This window comes from Dendrobium catenatum, unplaced genomic scaffold (genome assembly GCF_001605985.2).
Source record: "Dendrobium catenatum unplaced genomic scaffold, ASM160598v2 fragScaff_scaffold_853, whole genome shotgun sequence".
Taxonomy (NCBI): domain Eukaryota; kingdom Viridiplantae; phylum Streptophyta; class Magnoliopsida; order Asparagales; family Orchidaceae; genus Dendrobium; species Dendrobium catenatum.
The window spans coordinates 4009636-4036344 of NW_021319315.1; the positions used below are offsets into that span (position 1 = coordinate 4009636).

At 36.4% G+C, this 26709-nt stretch overlaps 2 protein-coding genes across 8 annotated transcripts in view; both read right to left on the bottom strand.

Annotated features, from left to right (window-relative positions):
- Window positions 1-1233: 1233 nt before the first annotated feature.
- LOC110097187 (protein PHOX1) lies at window positions 1234-21330 on the bottom strand. Of its 7 annotated transcripts, none has more exons than XM_028696948.1 (4): window positions 21169-21330; window positions 18871-20799; window positions 17428-17669; window positions 1234-1418 (listed from the first exon to the last, which is right to left on the bottom strand). In XM_028696948.1, exons 2-3 carry the CDS (start codon window positions 20795-20797, stop codon window positions 17512-17514), a joined length of 2085 nt encoding a protein of 694 aa, XP_028552781.1. In that variant the 5' UTR covers window positions 20798-20799; window positions 21169-21330; the 3' UTR covers window positions 1234-1418; window positions 17428-17511. The 7 variants fall into 7 exon arrangements, with proteins under 7 accessions (XP_028552781.1, XP_028552782.1, XP_028552778.1 ...); XM_028696949.1 differs by having other exon boundaries at window positions 21162-21330; XM_028696945.1 differs by having other exon boundaries at window positions 17451-17669; window positions 20920-21329.
- A 4441-nt stretch (window positions 21331-25771) lies between these two features.
- The window catches only part of LOC110097204 (protein Iojap, chloroplastic), a 7019-nt gene continuing 6081 nt past the window's right edge, over window positions 25772-26709 (bottom strand). Inside the window, exon 5 of the mRNA XM_020823465.2 lies at window positions 25772-26340. Coding sequence (XP_020679124.1) covers window positions 26219-26340 — 122 coding nt within the window. The 3' untranslated portion in view covers window positions 25772-26218. The remainder of the gene's footprint in view (window positions 26341-26709) is intronic.

Below are 26709 nucleotides of genomic sequence, written 5' to 3' on the forward strand. Positions count from 1 at the left end.
GTTTCGTAAGACAAAAAAATCCTTCGTCCCCTAAGCATTTCCACTCATCTATTGGAATATCATCAGGTCTAACAGTTTTTTCTACACTTCATTTTCTTTAAAATTGCTCCAACTTTAGTTTTACTAATATGACGATAAAAAAAAAAATTTATATTTTTATTTAGGGTGCTAAGCTCACTAAAGTCAGTTGTATTCTCACAATCTTCATTGAAAAACTTATCAAAATATCTCATTTATCTTTGTCGAATATCCACTACTAATAAAAGCACTTTTTGATATTCATCCTTAATGCACTTCACTTGAACTATATCCTTACTTGTCCTATCTTTTTTGCTTGGCTAACATATCCATACATCTTTCATCCCATTTGTACTAATATATTATATAAATCATTAAAAGCTAAATTATTTACATCACATATTACTTTGATAGACTCCTTATAAACCTTTCATATCTTGATCAATTTTCTAAATTTTTTTCATTTAAACCTATTTTATAACAATTTTTTTATTATTTTTGATATTTTCTTGTATATTACAATTCTACTAGCAACAATTTTTACTATTATAATTTTTTTTATAATCCAAACGCATCATTCACAACATTCTTAATATCACTTAGTAACTTTTTTTCATATAACATTAGCTTTTTTATGTACATTTAAAATCTTAAGATCTTGAATCTTTATTCTAAAAAATATTTCTAAAACACTACATGATATATTGTAGCATTTATGATTTCGTTTGGGATGATTTTTTTATTACTTCTCAAAACGGCTTTTTTAGTTCAAAAATTATTATTTTTTATACTAAAAAGCTGCTTCAAGAAGCACAAAAAAACCGTCCCAAACGAAGCCTATAAAGCAGGAAAAACAGATAAATAGGGAATCAATGTCCATCTCTCCTCTCTTTACCCCATGAAACCAGTGTTTATCTCCAACCAGTTGAAGTCTGCAATACCCTTTAATTGGTTGCACCAATGACCATATGTAAGAATGGACTGGAAAAAATCATGCAGGAGTACGAATGCCATCCATGGATATTTAAAAGACTAATGGATACCATCTGAGTTTAAGGAAAGAGCGCTCTTTAAACCCCTAAAATCAGCACTTTATTAGCAAATTTTTTATTTATGTAAAAAAAAGTGCTAATCACCATTATCATGTGTATCAAGTTTTCATTATTATTATTTTTTCTAATATAACTTGTTAACAAAAAAAAAAAAAAGTAAAAAAAAAAAAAAAATCATGACATTGAGAGAATGAGAGACATTGCTAGTACAGGAATTACTTGAATTGCAACATGGCATAAAGTGCACAACGTCGGATAAGCAAAGATAGTAGAGATGTGTGGCTGCAAAATGAGGCTACAGTCATTTTGTTTTTCTATGGCTGATCTATTTAATCATCACCTGCAATCCTGTATAAAACACCCAAAAATCAAGGTGGCTGGAATTAGTACTAATCCATAAAGATTAAAAACCAAAAGAGTAAAACAATACTTTATTCACATTTTATGCTAAGTTTTCCAACTGATTCACAAAATATAATAAAGAGAAGTTAGAAGCTTAAACACACTGAAGAGCCGAATAATAAAGGGCAATCCATACATAATACATTAACTCCAAGGACTGAAACATAAAACTACAAGAAAAGAGGAAATGAAGAAATCCAAATCTTCTTCAATCCATCTAAAGGAAACAAGTGAGGCCTCTATGATCCTCTACATCAACAAATAAATATAATCTTACTGCATCTGAATTCCCCCACTCAGTGCAGAGAAAAATATCTATAAAAACTGTATGATTTGTTTCCACTTCCTCGCAGAGCAAGTTGGTAATTCAATAAGGACCATCAATGAAGACTCTGCGGGTAAAAAAAAGGCAATCTGAAAGGGGAGATTTTCTTGATTGAAAAGTGAAAATGAAACTATTACTTGTAGAAAGGGAAACTTATAATAGCAGTATTATTACACAATAATAAATAAAAATCTATGACCCTAAAGGCATGCAATAAAGGAAAGCATGAAGAAAGGGTGGTTAAAAGAATAGAATTAAAGTGTAAAAATATATAAACATTACTACTGATATATTTTAATAAAATAGAAAACAAGGAATTAATCATGGTCATCATAAAATAACATTGGCATTAGTGCTTTGTGCAATCTGTGTGCCAATAGTGCAAGACAGAATAATAGTACTTTCAAATCTGTCTTTAGACCACTTCAAGATGCTTGGAGACATTAAAGAAAGTTAAATTCTTTTTTAATTTGTAGAAAGAACAAATTATTTCCTCTATCTAGAATAAAGTGACAAAACATGATATTTAAACTGAGATTCTTGTGTCACCAATGAATAATATTTTTGCAAGTGGATTATAACCTTTACTTTTTTCAAAAGATTTATTCAAGTCATTCATCACACGCAATCCATCATTCAAGAAAGTAAATTATTCTAATATCAGATTGCAATAAAAGATTGAAAAAAATAAAAGTGAAGAAAAAATAAGAAAAAATAAGCAAAAGACTTATAGTGGCTTGGCCACTTCTCGAGTACTCTTGGGATTTGTTTAGCCATCCTCTCCTTTGTTACCGAAAGAAAAGAAGTCTCTCTTTTTCATAGGTAATGCATAAACCCTACACTTCTATTCAAACCAAGAAGCCAACTTCTCCCAACACAACTCGCTAAATAATCAAGCTCTTACAACATTGCTTTGAGAACCAAGATCTTTATAAAAAAAAATCAAGAAAGACTTTAAAAACGAAGTGTACAAACATATGACTGCAAAGTGTTGAAATGAGAAAGATGGCCTTCATGTATAAATTTTTTTTTCTCCTCAAAAAGACCATTTATTCAAGTAAAAGAAAATTACAATCCCTGTGCCCCAGCTGACGCAACACCATAGCAAAAAACTCAAAACGATCCGCAAGGTACAATTCAATACAACGAGAGCAAAAATAAAAATCACCGGACTCAGGAATGGAAACCCCCTGCACCAGCCTCGCGACCAGCCACAGATCATCCAAAGATGAGAACCCCACAAATTCCAAGCTACCAAGCAATCCAAGCAAAAGTCCAAATCACCTCGGTTGCCAACCAGCCGAGCCAGCGAGGGGAAGCTGGGGGATTCCTCATCATTGTCCACAAATCCGTCAAAAACCACCGTCGAAGAGCAATTCGAAAAGAGCCAGAACCTATTTCTTTTTACCTTTATTTTTGCGCTTATTTCCACCATTAGAACGACTATGGTTCGAAAGCTTAACAGTCACAACCTCATCCCATTCACCAAGTTCCTCTTCCTCCCCCCCATCAGATGAGGAGAGGGAGTCACTCAAAATAAACCAATCATTTTGCACCAAAACAGAGTTCTTGACCGATTTATCTACCTGAGATTTCAATTCACTATTTGACATAATAGTAATAGGCACATTAATAAAAGATGTAGATCCTCCCGGAATAACATTAGTGAAAGGAATCATAGCATTGATAGGAGAAGACACACCATAAACAACCACCACACGATAAGCTAGCTTTAAGATTGTCGGGCCAGGCACAACATCCCCACACGATAAGCTAGCTTTAAGATTAGTATGGCAATTCATATCTCCCAACACACCAAACCTACGAGAAGAAAACGAAGGAACCAAAGGAGAAACTACTTTCCTCAAAATCTCCTCACTCCCCACCACAAGGCTAGCATTCTCGATAGGGGCAGACGGGGAGGGAACCAAAATACCAATAGACGGGCCCTCAGTGACCAAAGCCAAAGGACTAGCGTCACAAACAGCATCCAAAGTTTCCACAGACTCAACATTCGCTATGTTATTAACTAAGGCAGCAATCACCTGCGTAATAATAGCATCCTCCGCCACAGGCAAAATAGAACCTGCATTAACCAAAGGCACCCCAGGCAACGCACACGGAGCAGAAGCAGAACAAGGAATGGATTTAGTAGCAGAAATAAGCCGATCAGCCTCAAGGGAAGATGAACTAACCAACTCAGGATTAACCAAATCCTTGTTAAAACCCTTGCACGGAATAGAAGGATCAGCAACAGGACGACAATTTCCAAATAAATGCCCAAAACACTTACAATAAGCACAAAAAGGAAGGAAATTCTCCATAACCACTTGCTGAACATAGCCGGACTTCTTAGGGCCTAACCAGACCTTATCGGGGTAGGATTTAGTAATATTCAATTCTACCAAAACACAAGCTAGGGATGGCTTGGAACCCATGGAAGTAGCAGAATTAATTTTTAGGGGTTTGCCAAAGAGCAAACTCAAACCGTGAAGAATGCAGGGAGAGAAAAGGTCAGGGTGTAATTGAGGGAAAGATACCCAAATGGGGACGATCGGTGACTCGACACTGATATCCACGAGGGGCGATCACTTGGTAAGCTTCATGTAACAATTAAAGACTAAATAAGATCTATTGCAGAACACCCGACAGTAATCAAGGTCGTTTTTCAACTTAATAAGGATATGCGTCGGATCCAGCAAGGTGACCGAGAATTCCCCATTTAATTTAAGATTAAGGAAAAAACTTCGGATAGAGTCAAGAGATGGCCATTTAGAGGGGAAAAAACCAACTAAAGAGAACTGGAAAGGAGCAGCTAAAGTATTGATCTCCTGTTCCGAGATCCAAAGAGAAGGTAATCCACGAAAAGATGAAACCCTAAGCTCCGAAAAAGTAGCGACAGAAGACGAGCCCACAAAAACATCTCAAAAAGAACGAGAAGAAGGTGAACCCTCTAAAAAACCAGGGTCACTGAGCTTCGGAGCCATGCCGACACTCGCCAGAAAAGAAAGAAACCAATCCAACAAACGAAAAGCCAAAAGCACAACCAAAAAGGAAGGTGAACTTCCCTGAAGGAACAGAAGATGCCGACGCCACCAAAGCAAGCGCGCCGGAGAGAGCTAGGGCAAAGTCCAAGCAGAGCGGGCGAAACGAGAGCACATCCCGACCTTCGGTGGTTAAACACATTATGGCCTTCACATATAACTCTCTTTTTCTCTCTCTAGAAGTTTAGGGTTTAGGGTTTTTTTAGTCGTAGATTGCCTTTTTTAGTTCACTTTTTTGCCTAAGGTTTCATATAAATATATACATCATATACCAAAGTCTAAGGCTATTCCAAAAACAAAAAATGTTTACTGGTTAATCATATTGAAAGATCAATTCAATTTCGATTGTGCTTGTCATTTGAAATAATCATAAGATTAATTAGATTTAATTTGGGAAATAAATCATATGATATGATTAATTCAAATTTAGAATAAGCTTAATTCATGCAGATTGATTATGTGGATTTGATTGTGATAATCAGACATTATATAGTACAATGTTCATCATATAGAACCATCTATTTAAATTAAATTTGGAATAATCTCAATTTTTATTTAATTCCAGTATCTTATAATCATAGTAAAAATATACTTATCTGTATAATTTTGAAATTGAGCTTGATCATACATTAGATAAATTATCATAAAATCTAATCAGCTCTAAAAATTTCGGTACTGGTTGATCTTACACTATGATGCTTGGTGTAACTAGAAGTGGGGCTAAAGCACTTGGCTTCTCACTTGGAGTAGAAGGGAGTGCTGGATTTCTATTGCTTGTGAAGAAAAGAAATTTCGGTCTTGTGGTAACAAAAGAAGAGGCTAGTGAACATATTGAAAGGAGGATTCGAGAAGTAGATAAAGGCCATTGGTATAAAACCACTATACATTAGTTTACACTTCTTTTACTTTCTACTTGATGTGAAACTAAATGCGAAAGCAAGAATTGCACTTTAGAGATTAATAAAAGGATATTAACTTTGCATACTAGCAATAAAGTCTAGCTTACTCAAGTAGAGTTCAAGAAAATGTCATGAAAGATTAAGCCATAGTAATTGATTACACTTGGAGATTACAAGAACATGCAAAAGAACAACCGAAGATTTTAAATAATGCAAATAGCCAATTATAACAAAGCCTTACGTTTAAAATATAGATCCTTCACCTCGAGGTCCTTTAATCACTCTTGAAGGTGGAGGTTAGCGGAAGAGGATCGTAAGCACACTTAGAGATACCACTATTACATAAGTGATGCCGAGGGGACTCGTCGCCGGGGAAGAAGCGGGAGTTGGAGAAACGGGTGGATGGCCGTTGATGGTCCACTCGTAGTCCGAGAATTGATCGTCGAGGATGTCCACGAGATTGGGGAGGATTCGGTTCAAGTAATCTTCAAAAGTGTCGTCAAAAACAAACCCGACGTCGAAGAATGGTGATCGAACGATGTGGATGTCTCCGTAGGCGTCGAGTACGAACCCGCTATCAACTTCATGATCCGCCATGCATCCTTGCCGGAAATGAAAGAGCACCAATAGGGAGAAAGGAGATATGAGGTGGCGGCGTGGAGGGAGAAGGGGTTGGGCCGGCATGAGAGTTTGAAGGGGGCAGCTAGAGTGGGAGACCAAGGAATAAAATCAGGAATCCTGAAATTATTTCAGGTTTTGGGTGAGTGGGGAGGAATTAATTTGATAATTTCAAATTAAATTCAATTAGGGATAGGGGGCGGCAATGGGGAGTGGATGGGGGCTGATTTGGTGGGATTAGGGAGTTAATTTAAGAGAGAGAGAAACCCCATGAAGGGGGCCGGCCACATATAGAGAGGGGAGAGATTAATTGTTATTAATGAGTGGGGTCCACATCACTAATCAAGGATTTAATAAAATCTGAATTATATTTCAGATTTTGTAAGAAAGGAAGTTTCCAAATAAGAGGCTATCAATTAGGATTAATTTGAATTTCAAATTCAAATTGAAATCCAATTAATATGTTATCCTTAAATCAAGGAGATATTTTAGGAAAGTATTCAATGGCTCTTGGAACAAGTTTGAATTTCAAATTTGAAATTCACCAAGGGAGGAGGCCGGTGGCTACAAGGAGGCGACGGGGCCAAGGGGTGGGGAGGATGGCCGGCGGGTGGTGGCTGCCAAGGAGCCGGCGGCCTGGACGGTCCAGGGAGGGGCGGCGGCAAGGAGCAAGGGGAAAGAAGAAGGAAAATTAATAGAGATTTGAATGGCCACGGATTCACTCACCTCAATTGTTCCCAATCTAAATCCTCACAAAGAAAACTTGGAAAGAAAACCTAGAACTCACAAAGAGATCTATCTCCTCCAAGGAACTCACTAAGAGATCTAGGAGAAATGAACTCACAAAAAGAACACAAGAGCAAATTTTCATTCATCAAAAACTAACTATTACAATGCATGAGGCCTCATATAAGTAGGACAAAATAAAATAAAAACTAAAATGACATAAATGCCTTCAGGGCTACATAAGCGACTCAATGCCCACAAGGGCAAACTAGGAAACAAGAAATACAAGCATAAAATAAAATGCAAATAAATCAGCAATAGAGGCTCTGGATCATAGCCGTCGATCCGCGTCTCCGGCGATGGTACACGTGTCGAATATGATGTCCTCATCACTACTCCTTGAATTTTATTGCATCTTTTACATATTTCAATATTCTATGATTATATGAAAGATGTGATTTAAACTTGTTTGTGATACGAGATTTAGAAAAGGTGTTTGAGATATTTGAAAAATACTTTTGCTACAATGAATATTTTCCGTAAAAAAAAAATTTAATAAAGTTGAAAAAGATTCTCTCTATGCTTTTTCAACAAAACAACTTGTGAATCTCTTACTGTGCTTAAAAGAAATGAAAAATAAATTGATATTTCAAAATCATTTTTATTGAAATCACATCAATTCATCCCCTCTTAAGTGTACCACACCTTTCAGATATTTAATTTTTAATTCTACCATGAGCTAGCTCAATCCAATCCAACTTTACTCAATTTAAGTTCGGCTTGAACTAGGCTGGGTTCACTAGTTGTTTCATTGAATCAAATCCAGACTTAATATCAGCCAAAAACTGATACAATTTTTCAACAATCATCAATCTTTAAACCAAATTCACAACATTGATTCCATGAGGATAGGAAAATTCACAATTCTCAAGCAAGATCAATGAATCTGCCTCCACTCCAAACTGATTGTTGTCCTTATGATCTCCTTTAGGGTGAAGTATGAATCCTTATCCAAGACAAATTCTTTTAGAGGCAAAGCTTACCCACTGCCTCAACATATTTTTCAAAGAGTCGGTGCATTTCTTAAATACTATCATCCTACATCTTATAGCCGTAAACATCAAGTGCTCACCATCAATTCATAAGATCAATTTGCAAGCCTTCTCAAGAAAAATAAATTCTACATACTTATATGCAAAGAGCTAGAGCATGACAAATGATGCAACTGACTTTAGGTGAGATTTATCCGGTGTTCAATGGCGCTAAAGGTTTGGCAGAGACTTTCCTAGAGAAGCTGAATTCCCTGAGCAAGGAGCTAGGTAGGTCGAAGTGCAAGGTCGTGTGGTGAGGTTGAAAGAACGCGTAGCGGAGAGCAATCACATCACGGGTAGAGGTTGCTTCATTCGAGAATGGGATAGAGGGGTGAGGTCGTGAGGAGAGGTCATGATGGCAATGGGTCTTCTTACTTCCTTGCTCAATGCATTTTGAATTTGCCTGAATCAGGAAAATTAAGAATACACTAAAATGAACTATGAGCAAAATGATCAAAATACCCTTATAGGACCCTTAGTGAAATCCATTGGATCAAACTCTAGATTTTGGAGTGGAATTGGTCCCAAATGACTCTAAACCATTTTTTAGAGTTGTTCAAAACCAAGTTTGACCTATGGTCAAGCTTGTTGATCAAGAAAGTCTAACATCACCAAAATGCCCTTAAAACATTACTCTTGTTTCAAACTCACGCATTTGACAAAATAATTGAGTCAAAGTGATCTAAGTTCATTCAAGAATACTCCTAACCCATAGTAAACCCATACTAACCATGCTTAAGTCAAAAAGACTAGATTACCTTTAAGATGCCTAAATCTAGCTTTCCTAGGAATACTCCCTTGAGTGACCTTGGCCTTAATTCCAAGTAGCTCAAATCCATTTAAGGATCATCCTATTCTTCCCCTAACACGTGGACAACCCTAATTGACCATGGTAGGCTGAAATACCTAAAATGCCCTTAATAGAAAAAACCTAGTTTTCCAAAATTTAACCCATTCAACCCTAAACCCAACCTCACGACCCTGGTTTTAGGATCATAGGATCATTCCCAACTTTTGTGAGAGGTTTATTCAATTTGGAATTAGTTTAAATATAAAATTAAAATATAGTTATAAAATAAAATAAAAATTTCTAAACATCCAAAAGAAGTCTAAATGGGTTCAAATTTTTTTTGTAAGGTCCTTTCAGATTATTTCAAATCTATGAGACTTTTTTCATAATTTTTATAGCTCTTTTAAACATCATTTTAAATTTTCTTCAATAATACAATTTAAAAATAATTACAACATTTAGAAATATTCAAAATAATCTCAAAGTTTTATGGCATGTTTTGAGTCATTTCTGATCTTAGAAAATTATTTCAAGATTCTTTGGGCCATTAAACTTAAAATAAGATTTAAATGATTAATAAGTCTTAATGCAATTTAAATAATAAACAACTAATTTAGGAATTTAAAAAATTTAATAATAATTTAAGAAAAATAAAAAAAAATGTCAAAAAAATTTTCCTAAACTCATAAAACATAAAAAATAATAAACTGGATAAAGTAAAGTAAAAGTAAATAAAAAATTTAATTTTCTTTAGGAAAACCAAAAAGATTCAAATAAAAACTATAAATACTAAGAACTTAGATTGAAATCATCTCCGAATAAAATTAAACAAAATCTATAACTGAAATGGAACAAACAAACTAATAATAGGCTAGCACTCGCATGACTTAGCACAAATTACATGTTAGATGGGGCACTAGTCTTAGACTTTCTATGTTAGATTTTTTTTTTCCTTATGTTTTACTTTCTGGGATTTTGCATTCTACATTTTATTTTTATTTTATTGCAAACATTAAATCACTGATTCTAAACTTAAATTCAAAATCAATAAAAATCAATTGATTAGAACTTCAGGTAAAAAAAAAGAACCAAAATCTTAGAGTATAGAATGACTGATTTTATTTTGTTACAGATACTTAAATATTATCGACATTTCAAAACCTCGGGTTTATACACTTAAAATTTATAATTTATATAAAAATCATGCTGGAGTGTTTATGATATTTATATTCTTTATTAAAGGATAGCCTGATTTTTTTACGAATAGATTTTCTTCAAGAACCTCATGAAGAAGGCAGATTTTAAGCTTCCTGAATTCAAAAAGCTACAGGATTTGGATAAAGTGGGTTAGCCTATTTCTGTCCATATCATAAGATGCTTGGTCACAAGCTTGAGGACTACTTCACCTTTAAGGATTGGTTGGTGTTGAAATTTGTGTATACATGTCAAATCCAATGCAAGTGGCTTCCATGTCACCTAAATCCTTATCAAATCCAAAACTTGCTAGTATCCTGCTCAAATCCTGTTGTACCAGCCCCCAAAATCTGCCCTTATCCTGCTCAAATCCTGCTGTACCAGCAGCCCACATCCCTGCCAAAAATCTCCGTCAAATCCATCAAAACTACACCTGCCCTATCAAAGTTCTGCTCCATGCCTGCCACCTGTTCTTGTCAGGCACGTGGAAAAAAAAAAAAAACTGACTTATCATGTTCTCTAACTGATCCCTCTCATCTCTCTATTCACTCACACAAGCCCCCACTCTCATTTCCTAGGTTCATGCAGCTCTCCACGTGAAGCTTCCTTCTGCCAGCAGCACCTTCACCTTCCATCCCATTCTCCGTTTTTCTCTTCAGCAAAACCACTCCACAACACCATAACAGCCCCTCTACTTCTGCCTATTCAAACCAAACTCAGCTCTTCCACTTCATACAAACACTGCTGCTCCATCTAAACCAACACCTGCCCATGAAAGCTCCCTGCTACAACAGATCTCCCTAACAGCTCCTACCTCTCTGTGGAGCAAACATAGCAACAGCTATTGGCTTTTTCTCCCATCCCAGCTGATCTCCACGCCTCAAGTAAGCCTTCAGCTAATCCCAACATCTAACCAATTTCAGCAACTCCTCCACACGTGATCCTTCCCTTCCCACTCTTCCAATCAACGTAAGGGACAACTGATTCCCTTGGCTTCTTAAACAGCAAGGCTCACTGCTCACACAGATCCTCTCCACTTCCTCCTTGCTTTAAGGTAAAGAGACAAATATTTCTGTCTCTACCCACGTGAAAACAAGAAAAAGAAGCAGCCTTTAAGTAGTTTTGTACTTATTTGGAATCATTCCAAGCATCTCACCTAACTCAATGCCCTCAACTTCCCACGTGAATCCTGCAGCCCATTACAAGTTCACTCGAAACCCACAAATCTAAACCCACGATAGCTGGTCTTGGCAGCATCCTACTCCTGAAATCCAATCATAACATAGCCTCACTACACTCTCCAAACCAGCATCCATCAAAATAACCTAGAAAGCCCATGTGACAGCCCACAAAACTAAGCCCATATACTGTTAGGAAGCTTCAATCCACCTACATTTCCTAACAGCAAGCCAGTCCACCTTTAGTCAATCCCTCATGAAACCTCAAATCAGCCCACATTGCTAGAAAATTCTCTACTAGCCATTCCAAGGCCCAAAAGCCACACACAACTTCTCAGCCATTTCACAAGCATAACCAGTGCACCGACCAAATCCACTCAAAGGCTCATTGCATCCCAATCTTCCTTTTGCAAGTTACCTTCTCTTTAATACATACTGTTAACATTAATCAGAGCAATTAGTGTTGTTGATGTTTTGATTAGTTATGTCACTTACAATTTTTGTTTTACATCCCAACAGTTACTCAGCATTGTTGATTTTATTAGTGCCACATGCATGTATAAATATGTTTGTATGTTAACTATATTTGTACATATATTCAAAAAAGAAAAAAAAAAAAAAGAGAAGAAAAGAAATATAAAAAAAAAGGAAAGAGAGAAGATTTTCTTTATGTAAAATTTGCAACTGCCGCTGACCCCACAAGTATAAACTTTTAAAACTTAGATTTACGTTCTCGTCATTTGCGACGGATCAGGGAACCACGTATACGTGCTCTAGTAGCACGGTGGGAGGAAATCCGGCGCGGCGCCTACGATGAGGTGGGTAATCACCTAAAATCATATCTTCGACGTTTGCGGCGGATCGAAGAATTACCTATACGCGCTCTTGTAACACGTTAGGAGTAAGCTCAGTGCGATGTATACGACGAAGTGGGCAAGCCCTATACACGCTCTTGTAGCTTGGTGGTGAGATCCACTTGTATCTTTCATGCTGGTGCTTTTGAACACCCCATACACGCTCGCGTAGTATGGTGAGATGAAAGATGTATGACATGGTGCCCCCCAACACCTACCATGCACGCTCGAGTAGCGTGGTGGGATGACCCAGCTTCCTGTGGTTTTCCCTAAACAGGGGAGACGTCAAGAAGCTGAAGAATTTTCCGGTGAAACAGATGACCTAACTGAACAAAAAGAAGAGAACTTAGGACAATTAACAAGGGATCTAAATGACAATAAATTGAATCTAAATGTACTTGAACATTAAGAGAAAGATAATTAATGATGATTCAATTTGTACTCAAATGAATAAATACATACTTGATTTGGACAATGAAGATTTGGACTCGAATGTGACATGAGCTATAATGACATTGAACTCAAACTTGGATTGGAGTTTTAACCAAATGAGCTCGAGCTTGAACTTGAACAATGCAAAGGACTTGATTTGGACTCAAGTGAACTTGCATAATTTGAACTCAAGCAAAGATTTGATTCAGAACCATAGTGAACTTGGACTCGAACTTGTGAACCTTTGAACAGAATTTGAACTTGATTGAACACATACAAGGGACTTGAACGAATACAAAGGGCGTGAATTGGGACTCAATTTGAACTCAAATGAATGAACTACAAGAACTTGTATTTGAACCCAAATCAAATGACTAATCAAGACTTGAACATAAATTAAATAAGTTCGAACTTAAACTTGATTTGAATATCAAGTGAACATAATTTGAACAACTAACAAAGACTTGCAACTTGACTATGAAAGACTTGGCCTTTAACTTGAATATGAACTCAAATTGGACTCAATGAGCTTAATTTGAGAATGAATTTAAACTCAAATGAACAGTGACATGAGACCCAAATGAACTGCAAAAAACTTAACTTGAACTGAACGACATAATGTAGAAATTGAACTTACTTGGACAATAAGGGATATGGCATGATGCACCCAATGAATTACTCATGTGGGGTATACTCATAAGCAAGGTAGAGGGATCTAGCAACTTCTCCACAAGAAGAATAGTGAATATATTAGCCCACTTATGAGTGATGATGATGGCTAAGATGTGAAAGCAATAACTCCCTTGCAATCGACATCAAATGTCTTGTAGATACAAACGACGACTGCCATATGTATTGAAAAACACGCAAGCAAATGTAACAAATTATCAATCAACATATATGGGGAGATTATTGATAAATGCAATACATTCAGCAATCAATACTAATGTACATGGTGCGCTGAATCTACCTACAAACAATGGTAGTAGAGATAATGTATGGATGATGTATCCCTTACGAACAACAGAGATTAATGTACAAATGAATGTCAGCAATCAAATATGACTCATAATGAATGAACTCTCAATGCATGCAAGTGATGAATGGTGGAGCTAAATGACTTTGAATATTCAACCAAAATCAACCCACAAGAAGCAATGCTTCGACTTTAAGAGAACACATCAATTCTCCCAGCTCATCAAGAAGTGCTAATGCAGGACGTATCACAGATGTGACAGTTATCTAACCAACACATCTAAGAAAACTATAACGACACCTTGCAATCAAGTTCAAGATGTAGATATATACACAATATGCCTTCTGTAAGTAAAGGTAAAGGCAATATGCCCCCAACATGTTCAAAGTATCTACAAGTTGTTGTAGCAAAGACATTATTATCCGACATCATTTGAATGTACCGACTCCCTACAAATAAGAGTAAATAATACGTAAGCGAAGTACAAATATCTTCAGGGCTGTAGGTGACTTGTCATACACATTACATGTTATATGCAAGAAAACACTAGACAATGTACAACAGATATAAGCTCCCACGAGCTTCTACTGGAGCCCCGCTATGAATACTACAAATTATCTACGAACAAATTCAAAAGGACTACAACAAATGCAAGCTCTTACGAGTCATTGTAAAAGATTTGTCATGCACTCGACATGTCGTATGTAAGGCAAATACAGAAGAGAACTACAGTAAATGCAAACCCCTACGAGCTATCGTAGGAGACCCGTTATACATTCAACATGTTGTATGTGAAAAAATATGAAAGAACTATGATGTATGCAAGGATTTATAAATGCAAATAAAGGAGATTCGTTAGTGTACTATGATCCACCTGCAGAAAGCAATAAGTAATGCACGACAATCTACATGTATAAAGCAGAGAACAATTCAATTTAGAAGTTGTTATGCCACGCCACCAGATCTGCAACACGCATGCAAGCAGACAGAAGGTGTGGCACATGTATTGTAATTTGTATACACATAGGTACACAAAAGGGGTAAATGCAATCACAAGACCCACATGGGTCCCGACGAGCATGTAGTAGGAACACATATAACGTCTAGGGATGATGCGCGGGTCAATAGATTTGAACTTGATCCTTCTAAGCGTGTAAATAGGGGTCGACAAGGTTCAGTAAATAATTATAAAATGCCCCCAAACACCTGCATGGGCCTCAGAAAGTGTGTTATGGATACACACGTAACATCTAGGGATGTTGCGTGGGTCAGTAAATAAACACAAGTTCCAGCCCAATCATTCTATGTGGGTAGATAGAAGTCAATACGGCTCGAACCATTAAATAAATATGCGATCGCGAGGTCGACCGAGATATTTATTTTATACATTCATATTAGGCCTTCAATAAAGAAAGTTCACCAATAAAGGTCCAAAGTTTAGAGAATCCGATCCTTTGTCGGAAAGTGGACAGAGTCGACAGGGTTCGACGAATAAATGGAAGTAATCCCATATACCCCGTTGTTGATAAAAAATCTCAATCGGAGGGGTTCCCATATATTTTCAAATACCTTCAAACTTCCTCAAAATACAAAAATAGAAATGACCCCATCACTCCGATGAGGGCCGCATTGAATGTAAATCTCAACCGGATGGGTTAACTTCAAATATATCAAAATGCCCTCAAGCTTTCACAAAATTCAAAAATCTTCAAGTGGCCTCAAAGTTACCCCGATGATGACCGTGTTAAATGTAGATTTTAACCGAAGAGGTTAATTTCAAATATCCAAAATGCTACCCCAAATACTCATAAAATCCAACTCAACAAAATATCAAATTTAAATATTTAAAATTTAAATTCAACCATCAAACCTACTTAAAGTAAAATCCATCCACCCTCCGTAATAGTTTGCCGAGATGGACAAATTGAAAACTTACTTCAACTCATATAGAGCTAATGCCTAGTCGAAGATATCACTGATCCATTCTCAAATAATCTCCTTCTAGCAAAGACGTTGTACGTGTCCTCTGACAGACGGTTTTGCCGCCAAATGATACCGCATGATAAATGGTTATGGCCCGGAGCCCATCTGAACCGAGTATTTTTACTGCCAAATGACACCACGAAATACCGATTATGGTCAGAACCAATACATTCTTTAGTGGCATCAAATCTGTGAGATATGAATCAATAGGATATGATCGATAAGACACAAAGTCATCTGTTAGCTAAGGTGGATTCAAATTTGTCCCCTTAGACAAATATTCACCCCAAGTCTACAAGGTCCCCTTGGGGAAGCAACCCATGGCTGCCGACAAGGATCCTTCTGTCAGGTTGGGTCGGCTACCTCCTCTGACTAAGTAGACCAAGGACCATGATGGCTCGGGACGACGAAACCATGGGATCTTGATCGGGTCCATCATCCATTTCCCCATCATCCGCTTCAAGTGAGATAGTGAAATTTTTATTTTAAATTTCAAACCCTTCAAATTTCAAATGCCCAATGCTACTACTATATGTAGGATACCATGTATCTATGGATACAATGTATCTGATTGACGACTAGCCTTAATCGAAAGTTCTCTCTCGTTATCGGGAGGGGTAATTAACTATAGGGGCTTGCGCCTATAGGAAACCAAAACTCAAATCATAAAGTCCTCGCAAAATGATAGCGAAATCTCTAGTTAGTGTCTTATCTACAAACTCATCTGTCTTCCAAAATTTATCCCATAACTTAATCTGTTAAAACTCCCCCAAAGAAAAGCAACCAACGGACGGAGGCTGGGGTCGAGTTTTCGGAGCCCATATTTGGAAAGAAGCATCAAATTTAGAGCAATTGTTATTCCTAAAGAGTATTTAGCAAATTCATGCTAGGAATTTATCAAATATATTTTTGTCGTGCTCTTGTTGAATCTCTATAGCACATTTTCAACACACTCAGCCTGAGACAATTTTAGTATATTTATACTTCTATCCCTGTTGATTCTCATACTAAGAATTTTTTTTGCTAGACTCAAATCTTCCATTTCAAACTCTCTTCATAACTTCTCACTCATTTATCTTACCTTCTTCATATTTGATATTACAATCAAAATACCATCTACATACAAGAGCAGTAATATATAACAATTATCCAAATATGTGAAAAAATAACAATGATTAGTCTAACATTTCTTGTACCCTTTTTCTAACATAAATCTATCAAATCTCCTACATCGTTGTCTTGGTGCTGGTTTTAGCCCATACAGGTTTTTTTCAGCCTAGAGACCGGATGTTCTTTAACAATGACTACAGTACAAAACGACTGCTTGGCATAATTAGATCCCAACAAAACTAACACTATTTAACTAATAAAATGATGCAGATCCTGACCATTAACAATTGAAATATTTGAGCTTTCTAGGTGCATATCAATACTTTAAACTTCCACGTTTACAAAAACAGCAAACAAAGCAATAGCAAAAGTAGAGTCTTGATTCACAAAAGAGGCAAACCCTAACAGAAAAATGGCCCCCATGAATGTGTTAGAGATATTACTGAATATGGTAATGACAAACAGAAATTTGGACGCACAACATATAAGAACTGAATATTAAAATGGTGCACCTAAAATATGAGGTTACTATCATTACGTGATCATGGGAGGGGTTGATATATGCATCTGTACCTCTCCATTGAAGAGATCATTTTTGTGATTTCACACAATCAAAGTCTATCTCACAATATGGAAAACTAAATCGTTGCTCCTGAGCCTTCCTCAACTAAAACAATAAGTGTGAACATTAAAAAAACACAACTCATGCATGCATTTTCATTTAAACATAATTACCTATATCATTATGCACTTCATACCCTGGAGCAGAAAAAACAAAACCCCAATGTGCTATTTTCTGAACCCTGCTACAAATTGCCATCAGGCATGCTCCAATTGCTCCAATGAGTGATGCAATTTAGGAGTCCTCCGGCGAAATAATGGCTCCAACCGCAAAGATGGAACAGCACTCATCCATCTTTTAGCATCATACATTTCATTCCAAGCTTGAACAATCTCATCAATCTTGAAGCCCAAGCCTAGAACACAACCAAGGTGAAGTTTCAGCGATGTAGAAAAAGTCCTTTCAATTCAAACTCAGAGATAAAAAACCAAATGAGGAAGCATCACAAATTTATTATAAATCTAATCAATAAATGGGAAAAACTCATATATACCTATTAATGTTTATTTATTACCACTTGTCTTAGTACTGTAAAAGAAACACTAGTAGATGCTACTCTTACTATGTACATTACTACTAGATTATTTTTATATTTTCTATAATCAACATAAAGTAATTGGGAGAATTAAAACTCACTAGTAAGTGATTTTTTCAAACCTAATATCAAAATAGACTTCATCAGGAAAAATTCAAACAAATATAATTGTGATATGACCTTAAAACAGTCTATTTTATAGCTCAAAATTCAGCAGTTAAATGGCCTTCTGAATAGGAAGCTCATAGTGTTTGCTGAGAAAATCCGCAGAAGACAAGATAAAGGCATTGGCATTCCAAGCTCGTCATGGGAGTTGAAGCGAGAATCTGACTTTCCCTTCGTGGTTTCGTATAAATAAATAAAAATTGAGAGTTAAGGGGAAAGGGGGGCACGTGGCATGTCAATGCTAATGAATTGTCATAATAATTGCAATGGTGAGGTAGCAGCTAATAATGCAGAATTCAAGCTAACTGCAGAAGGGGGTATGTCGGAAAGGGCAGATTTTATCCAAGATGTTAAGATCAACATATTTCAAAAAATATCCTAGATGGGGGTAAGATTAAAACAGAAGTTATATTTTAAACCTTTTTCCCTGCAAAATTTGGTGAGATTCCAATAAATTGTGTCAAAAGAACAGTCTAAATTAATTTGTTTATAAACAACAGAAAACGATCATTAATAAGCTCCACACATGCTTTTAAGAAGCTTTAAAAGCATATTTGGAAGCATAAATATGCAGAGACTACTGCACTTCATTTTAGGCGTCAAGAAATCAGCTTTGTGAGACAACATGAACAAACATTTCTCTTACGTTGACAAGCTGCACATTGTCTAAGTTTATTTGCATCGCACTCACTAGAGAGATATAGAACTGCATTATTGAAATTATTAAATTCTCCATACATGTATATCTATAGCCTACATCAAAGCCAAAATATCTCTCCAATAAAATAATATTCTACTGATTCCATATATACAAAGGAAATGATAACAAATAGCGAAAAAGAAGAGTCAGTTATACCTTCTTGGGTGGTCTCATTGGCACAATGGTTTTTTATCATAACAGCAATGTCTGTTGGAGAGGCCCCTGCAAGTTTGAATTTTTCAACAGCAGCCATCAAGCACTCCTCCCATGTTGGAAGGCTTAGTTTAAATTCCACAATTGACCGCTCATAAAGAATTCTACCCCAGAGAATATGCAGTTGAGATCTCATGTTTGAGGAGATTTCTGCAGTTTCATCAGTTGAAAACTCTTTGAAAAATTGACCGAGACCCAACTTCTCCAATATCACCTTCTCTTTGTTTGGTTTTAAGCGAGCCTTCAAGCGCTTCTCCTCCATCTCTTCCCATATCTCTGTACCCCTCTCCATATTGTCCTCAGCATTGTTAAAAAGCAATAATACTTCTTTTGAAGGCCAAGTGTCCAAATCTGCCATGTTTCCAATTGCAAAGTACCAAGTGAGTTTTGCATGCTCAAATTGTTGATGCGCAAGAGCAAGGAAACCTTCATAAAAGTCTGGTTTTATCTTCATAGCTTCTTCATAACTTGATCCTGCTTTCTCATATTCTCCCTTGGCCCATTCATATGCAGATTTGACTTTGGTCAACGTGACATCTTTAGAATCATTTTCAGTCAAGAATAATTTCTTCCTTGCTCGAGACATATGTACATTGCCCAAGTTAAACAATGCCAGAGCTGCCATCTCCTGAAATTTTGTTGAAGCAACATCAAAAACTTCCATGGCTTCTTCACTCGTAACAGTATCCTCCATTGCTTCAGAGTAGAGCTTCATTCCGAGCTGATGAAGATCCAAATATGCATCGGAATCTACACCAACATGATTCTTAAACAACAGAGCGAATTCCACAATCCACTCATTAATGCAAAAGGAATTTTTTTGTTCCTCAGCATTTCCTAATCTCCCGTTACTGTTAACTCCATTAAGGTTTCTCTCAGAAACTTGCACTTCACTGTTTTTATTTCCATCATCAAACAAAGGCTCGTGCTCTGGTTTAACTTCACTGACATAAAGCCTAAGTGAACCCTGTGGATCAGCAGACTCATCTGCCCACCTTAGCTCCTCAGATGTAGTAATGGTGACTAAATCACCTTCCTTGTCCCTATATTTGATGAGGACTGCCTTTAAGCTTGGAAACCTGTTTCGGACAATCTCCCTCAACTGTGATAAGCTACAATTGCCAGGTATCCGAGCAAACCTTATATCCTCCCCAAACACTAACTTGACAGCCTTCAAGGGTTCTTCCTTAACAACAGTAGGCTTCTCTGCAACAGGATTCACTGAAACAGGCTTCTCCAAAAGGGTCTTCTCCTCCACAACCACCTTATCTACAGTTTTGTTGTTTTTCTTCTTTTTTGTCTTCTCTCTGACCGGTATAATCTCAGTTGATAAAATAACTTCCTTATCGTTCAACTGAATTCCTTTAACTTCAAGTGCTTTCTTAATTTTGTCAGAGACCTCCAAAGCCGTGAGATTGTTTGGCTCCAAACTCAATACAGCGTCAACATCTTTGTACGCCAATTCCAACCTGTTCAAGGCTTCCAAGCACCTAGCCCTCTTCAGCAGTGCTTTGGTATATTTGGGGGACACCTCGAGAGCCAAGTTACATTCATGGATGGCTTTGTGGTATTCCTCCGGCCCCATCTGCATATAACAAGCAGCTAAATTGCTGTGGAGATAAGCAACGTCAATATGATTCTTAGGAAGAAGCTTGATGGCCTTCTCATACTTCACCAAAGCACCATCATAGTCCCTTTTTTGAAATAGTTTATTTCCTTCATCCTTCATATCATTAGCCATATCTATAAAGATCGCTGTGTCCTCATCAAACGCCTTTGGGCCGTGCACGGTCGACCTATTTTTCTTCGAATTGTCATCCGCAGATTTGACGCTCAACGATTTCTTCTTCTTTGCAGCAGGCTTGCCCATTTCTGATTCAGAACCAGATTAAAAAAACCTTCGATTAGAAACAAACCTCAATGACCAAAAAAAAAAAAAGGGATCCGCGAGATCCAATAAGGAATCGGAACAAACGTTTATCCCAAACTGACCGGCTGAGCTAGCAAAACACTGATTAAGCGTCAAAGAGCCCTTTCCCAATTATCACACAACCAGTAATCAAATCTAACTTTAATGCTTCTGAAAATCAATCAAAGAAGAGGACAAGACTCATCGCGACGTGAAAAATCCTCCGACGGCACAGAGCAACTCCTCTATCGGCTTCCCTTTCTCAAAGTTTGGAAGAAAAAAGGATAGCGTAAGGATTAGACAGCAAGGAAAGAAACGAAGAAACCTCATACAGGAGATATCTTCTAACGAAAGGAATCCGCCGACCGCGCCGACCGGACGAAGTTCAGTTGGTCCCCTTCTCCATTTCCTTTCCTCACGTGGCCGGCTGGCACTCGCCAAACGCTAAGTCGACGGTCGGATCCTTCCCCATTATATACGAAACGAACGCACGGCAGAAGAATGCATTTTACTGGCCTCAGCGAACACGACATCTCGCTGCAATTCCATGGCGGGTTGCCGAACTGTCACCAGCGAATGGAAGGCCGGCACGTTATGTTTAAAATAAAGAGAATGACACGTGTCGTTTGGCAATTGGAAACATAGGGTGTGTGGTAAACGCTTCGGAGTTCGTTTGCCATTTTGTTATTGTTCTTTTCTTTTGGCGTGAACCATTATGTGAACTCCGAGCTTCTTCGCGATAAATAAGAACAGAAAAAACAGAACACGCGCCAAAAAATTGTCAGCAGATTTGGGGTTTTTTTTTTTGTGTGTAAAAATTTTCAGTTTTGGGATAGTATATATTAATTTTTTATGATTATATTTATTTTAAAATAAATTTGATAATTTTTAAACTTATTAATATCTTAAAATACTTGATTGATTTTTTAAAATAAAAACATGTAACAAATACATCTAAGTAATATGTTTTGAAAATAAAAATAAAATGTTCCCAGCCAAACCATGATTCTGAAGCTTCATTAGATTTCCATCTTCTCTTAGCTGCTTGATGTTCTTCTGGCTGATTTTCAATGTTGACTGATTGGAGAGGTTGAGGATCAAGTGGGGTTATGTCCTGCTGACTTGAATTTGATATTCATACTTTCGAAAGGAATTGCAGAATTATTGGCACTAAGATCGACGAGTGTAGTCTCCAATCAGTATAGGCCACTCATGATCTATATTCATCATCTCCTTAGCTAATTTGGCTAGATAATATGCTTTACTATTTTGGTCTTGAGGAACTTGAGTTAATTTGATGGTTGGAATTTGATTCATAAGCTGAAGAACTCATCGGTGGTAATTGGCCAATTCAAGTTTACAAATCTTGCAGATGCCTAGGACTTGATCTATCACAAGCTAAGAGTCGCTGAAGATTCAGAGATTTTGGATATTGACATTGATCGTAATCTCCAGTCCTGCTATTAAAGCTTTATTTATTATTGGTCCGAGGTTCGTTCAAACTAAATGAAAACCTCATTATAATACCCTCAGGCGCTATGAAAATGAGACTAATTCCAGCTTGAGCTTTTGCCAGATTTGAAGGTCATACATGCTTAATTGACGACACTTCATTGAAGTACATCACTCATTTTTATAGTTTCACCTTCCCTTCGACATGCATGATATGTTCATCGAACAGATCTTTATTGAGTGGTGAATCTGCAGGGATATAACGTGTAGCGAGAAAATGTGTCAACACCTGCCCTTTCACTATCTTTTGCGGGACATATATATATGATATGAAATTGCAGGAGTATTACTACCCACCTTGTTAAGTGACCTATCAATCTTGGTATTGTTATCAAAAACTTCAGTGAATATATCTTTGATATCAACGTGAGTTTGTGAGATAACATATAGTGGAAGAGTTTCTTAATGGTAAATACAACAGCAAGTAATATTTCTTGATAGGAGAATAATGTATCTCAAATCCAATCAGCCCCCAATTGATGAAGTAGAGCACATTTTTCTTGTCTTCTTCATTGTGCTGGGCCAATAATGCCCCGAGGGACAATTCTAGTGCTACCATGTACAATATGAGAGACTTCCTTAGAATTGACGCTACAAGAATAGGCGGGTTCAACAAGTATCTTTTGATGCTGTCAAATGCTCCTTGACATTCTGCGCTGTATTTGAAGCACACATCATACCTCATCAGTTTTGAAAATGGCTAGCACCTACCCGACATATTTGATATGAATAGTTAAAAGAAAGCTAGTTGCCCTTGCAAGGAGAAAAATTGAAGGAAGTTCTTTAGTGGAGATATCTCTGTAATGGCCTTGATTTTGCTGGGGTCGATCTCGATTCCTTAATGGCAAAAGACGTACCCATAAACATTCTAGATGAAACACCAAAAACACACTTGAGGGGATTTTTCTTTAAATTAGACTTCTTGATCCTTTCAAATACAGTCCTCAAGTCATCTAGGTGGTCTTTCCGGTCCATGCTCTTGACGACCAAGTCATCTACATAACACTCGACCTTATGATGAATCAACTTATAAAATATGCGCATCATTACTCGCTGGTAGGTGGCACCAGCATTCTTCAAGCTAAAGGGCATGGCCATGTAGTATAATATGTTGATGGGCTATATGAGTGACGTATGCTTTTCATCTTTAAGTGCCATTTTGATTTGATTATTTTTGGACTATCCATCCAGGAAGGAGAATATATCATAGTTGGACGTGTTATAAACTAAAAGTTTTAACATTATGTGCAAAAAGTCATCTTTAGGATACACCATGTTGAGATCCCTAAAGTAGATGTAAACACACATATGTCCGTTCTTCTTCTTCACAACAATAATGTTGACGATCCAATCAGCATATTTTTCTTCATAAATGAAGACAATTATAAGCTTCTTCATCTCTGCAATCAGTTCTTCTTCAATCTTTAATCTCCAATCTCATTATTTTTGGAGTTTGTTTGACGGGTGACACATATGGCTTGATGGACAATCTGTGAACTTTTACATCAAGGGATAAGCAGGGCATCTCGACGTATGTCCAGGAAAAGCAATATCAAATTCATTGAGAAGTTTATTTATTTATTCAACTTGCTCTTCAGGCAAAAGAGTAGTAATGAAGGTTTGGTGAATGTCCTCTTTAGTCACCAAATTGACTTCTTACCGTTCATTCATAGTAGTTGCTTGTCCACCATCTTTTAGTGCATTAATAAAAATATCTTCAATCTTAAGGAGCTTGCACTACATTATAAAATTTTTTATTACAATTTTATGTTTGATATCATTCATTTTTTCACAAAAAAAAAAAAATAAAACAATGGTATGTCTTTCATGACTTAACACTCAAATACTTCAGATTTTTCACAAGAAATCTCAAATACTATTAAAATTAGGCAACTTAGGGGCCATTTGGAATCACTTTTATTTTTTTTTTAATTTTTTATTTATATTTTAGTATAAAATAAAATATGTTTGATAACATAAATGTAACATGTTTTTATTTAGAATATTCAAAGACTTTTTTACTTAGTAAAAAAACTAAATTCTTTTGAAGATTCATATTTTTCCATAGGCTTTCTATGTTTCAAAGCTACATTCTCCACACATATATATTATCAGATCACCCAAAATGAATAACATCAAGATCATACGGCCAAGGTCTTTCAAAAAAATATGAGCAACATATATAAGTAATACATGTTTTAACATATTCTATCAGTATAGGCACTAATTTCTTCATCAAATTTATGAACATTAGAATTCATGACATTGAAAGGATTATTCAATAAAATATTATAATAGTCACTAATTTCTTCATCAAATTTATGAACATTAGAATCATTAATTTTATTCCCTTCATCTCTCACATTTACTTTTGCATTTCCTCTAAGATACTGTTTTTTTTTTAGAAAATCAACGACGAGTCCTACATGTTAAAATAATAAAGCGATTACAGGTCCTAAAAGGATCAAAAGTTTGACTAAAAATTACAGCATCTGAAATAAAACCTAAAGAGTCTATGATCCAACTAATAAAAGTAACAACCAACAAAGGCAAAACTAGACAACCAAGAAAACTCAAAAAAGGAGTTTATGTAGAAAAACTAGAAACCCAAAAGCGAGCAATAGCACTGTTGGAGAAACAAATCAAACAGCACGAGCAACTGCAAAAAACACAACCCAAGAGCATCCTATTAAAAACCCAAACCACAGCACCACAAACGAAAGCCAAACCCTCATCCAAAACAAAAACAACTAAAAAAACCAAGCACCACCTTGACAACAAAACAAGCAGCCAAACCCAAAGCTAGAGTATCACAGGCCTGTCACCAACCCAAACTATGCCCCAAAACAACCAACCCCCCAAACAAACCACTGCAACAGAACAACAAACAAAATAAGAGGGTGGAACCCGAGAGAGTTCAGGGTAGACAATTGCTCACCTTGAAATTTTATTTTTTCTTAAAAGAATAAGTATTTTAACTTTTTGCCCACCTTCAAAAATTGCAGCTGTCCAAGTTCTCATGATTTTTTTATTTTATATAAAACATTATGTATTTCACAAACTTTTGTTATCCACCCACAAATGAGAGGCTGATTCTGCCCCTGAACTCACTAGTTTAATGATCAATCTAATGCAAATCTTTGTAGAAATCTTAGATTCAAATGCATACATAATTGATTTATGTTTAGTGCCCTTATTAACTGTAGTATTATATTAACTCTTAAATCTTGTTAAGTATAATAGATAGAACTTGATTACCTTAATGAAATGAAGCATTTGTTTCAATATGTAATAACCTTTTAAAATCTGCAAACATAAATTTTATTCAAAGTCTAATTTAAGTTGAAAGTTTGTTCAAGTAATGAAATTTGACAGTAAAACTGAACCATTAAAGTTTTTGATGATCAATTCAAGAAAAGAATCTTTTGAAGTCACACAAACAAATAAACAATAAGATTTCATGGGAACAATACGTTAACACATCTTCTTGAACTATAAAGCAGTGTTATACACAATCTAACACTTTACGCTCAGTCAAGGTTTCTGACCCCTGTTGCATTGGATGACCAAATCAGTAACTAAGCTCTAAAACGACACTTGGAGTGACAATTCAATTCTCTTTATCGCAACTGTGGATCATTCTGACTACAAATCATTTAGTGCCAAAACCTCTTTACATGATGAATGATCACAGAAACCTCTCAATTGATTTAGGCTGAGTTTGGAACGGCTTTTTTACTGCTTCATAAAGCAGCTTTCTAGCACAAAAATTAAAATTTTTATACTAAAAAACTGCTTTAAGAAACATAAAAAATTTCGTCCCAAAACGAAGTCTTAATAAGATACATGGCAGAAATGGTGAAGAGCATTTCATTTTCGAACCGAGGGCGGAGTATCAAAAGGCAGTTCAATTGGTGTGGCATTGGCATAAAATTCTTCCAAGTTATAAAAAGCCCGCTGTTGTGGAAGAAATATGTGAACAACCACATCACCTGCAGAAGTAGGCAGCAGCTAGTTTTCTTCAGCTGAAAGATTTTTGGAATGTATCATAAGAAAAAGCTACATTGGTCATGGTGAATGTCAGTTCTGCCTCTTGTTCAAGCCTATTTTGAAGGTAATCAGTTTCCATTATGATAGCTTTTGTTTTCTATAACTTTAGGCTTCGTTTGAGATGGCTTTTTTGCTGCTTCTTAAAGAAGCTTTTTAGTACAAGAAGTAATTTTTTTTATACTAAAAAAATGCTTTAAGAAGCAACAAGAAAGCTGTCCCAAACGAAGCCTTAGTTACTAGATATGCAGGGGCGGAACCCCTTCGTAGTCGGAGGGGGGGGGGGGGGGGGATTCCCCCCCCACACAGTCTCT

Excerpts from the sequence above, each read along its gene's own strand:
- LOC110097187 (XM_028696948.1), bottom strand. The coding sequence starts at position 20,797 with ATGGGCAAGCCTGCTGCAAAGAAGAAGAAATCGTTGAGCGTCAAATCT. Across the intron at positions 17,670-18,870 it reads CAATGAGACCACCCAAGAAG|GCTTGGGCTTCAAGATTGAT; the intron begins GTATAACTGACT and ends GTTGTGTTCTAG.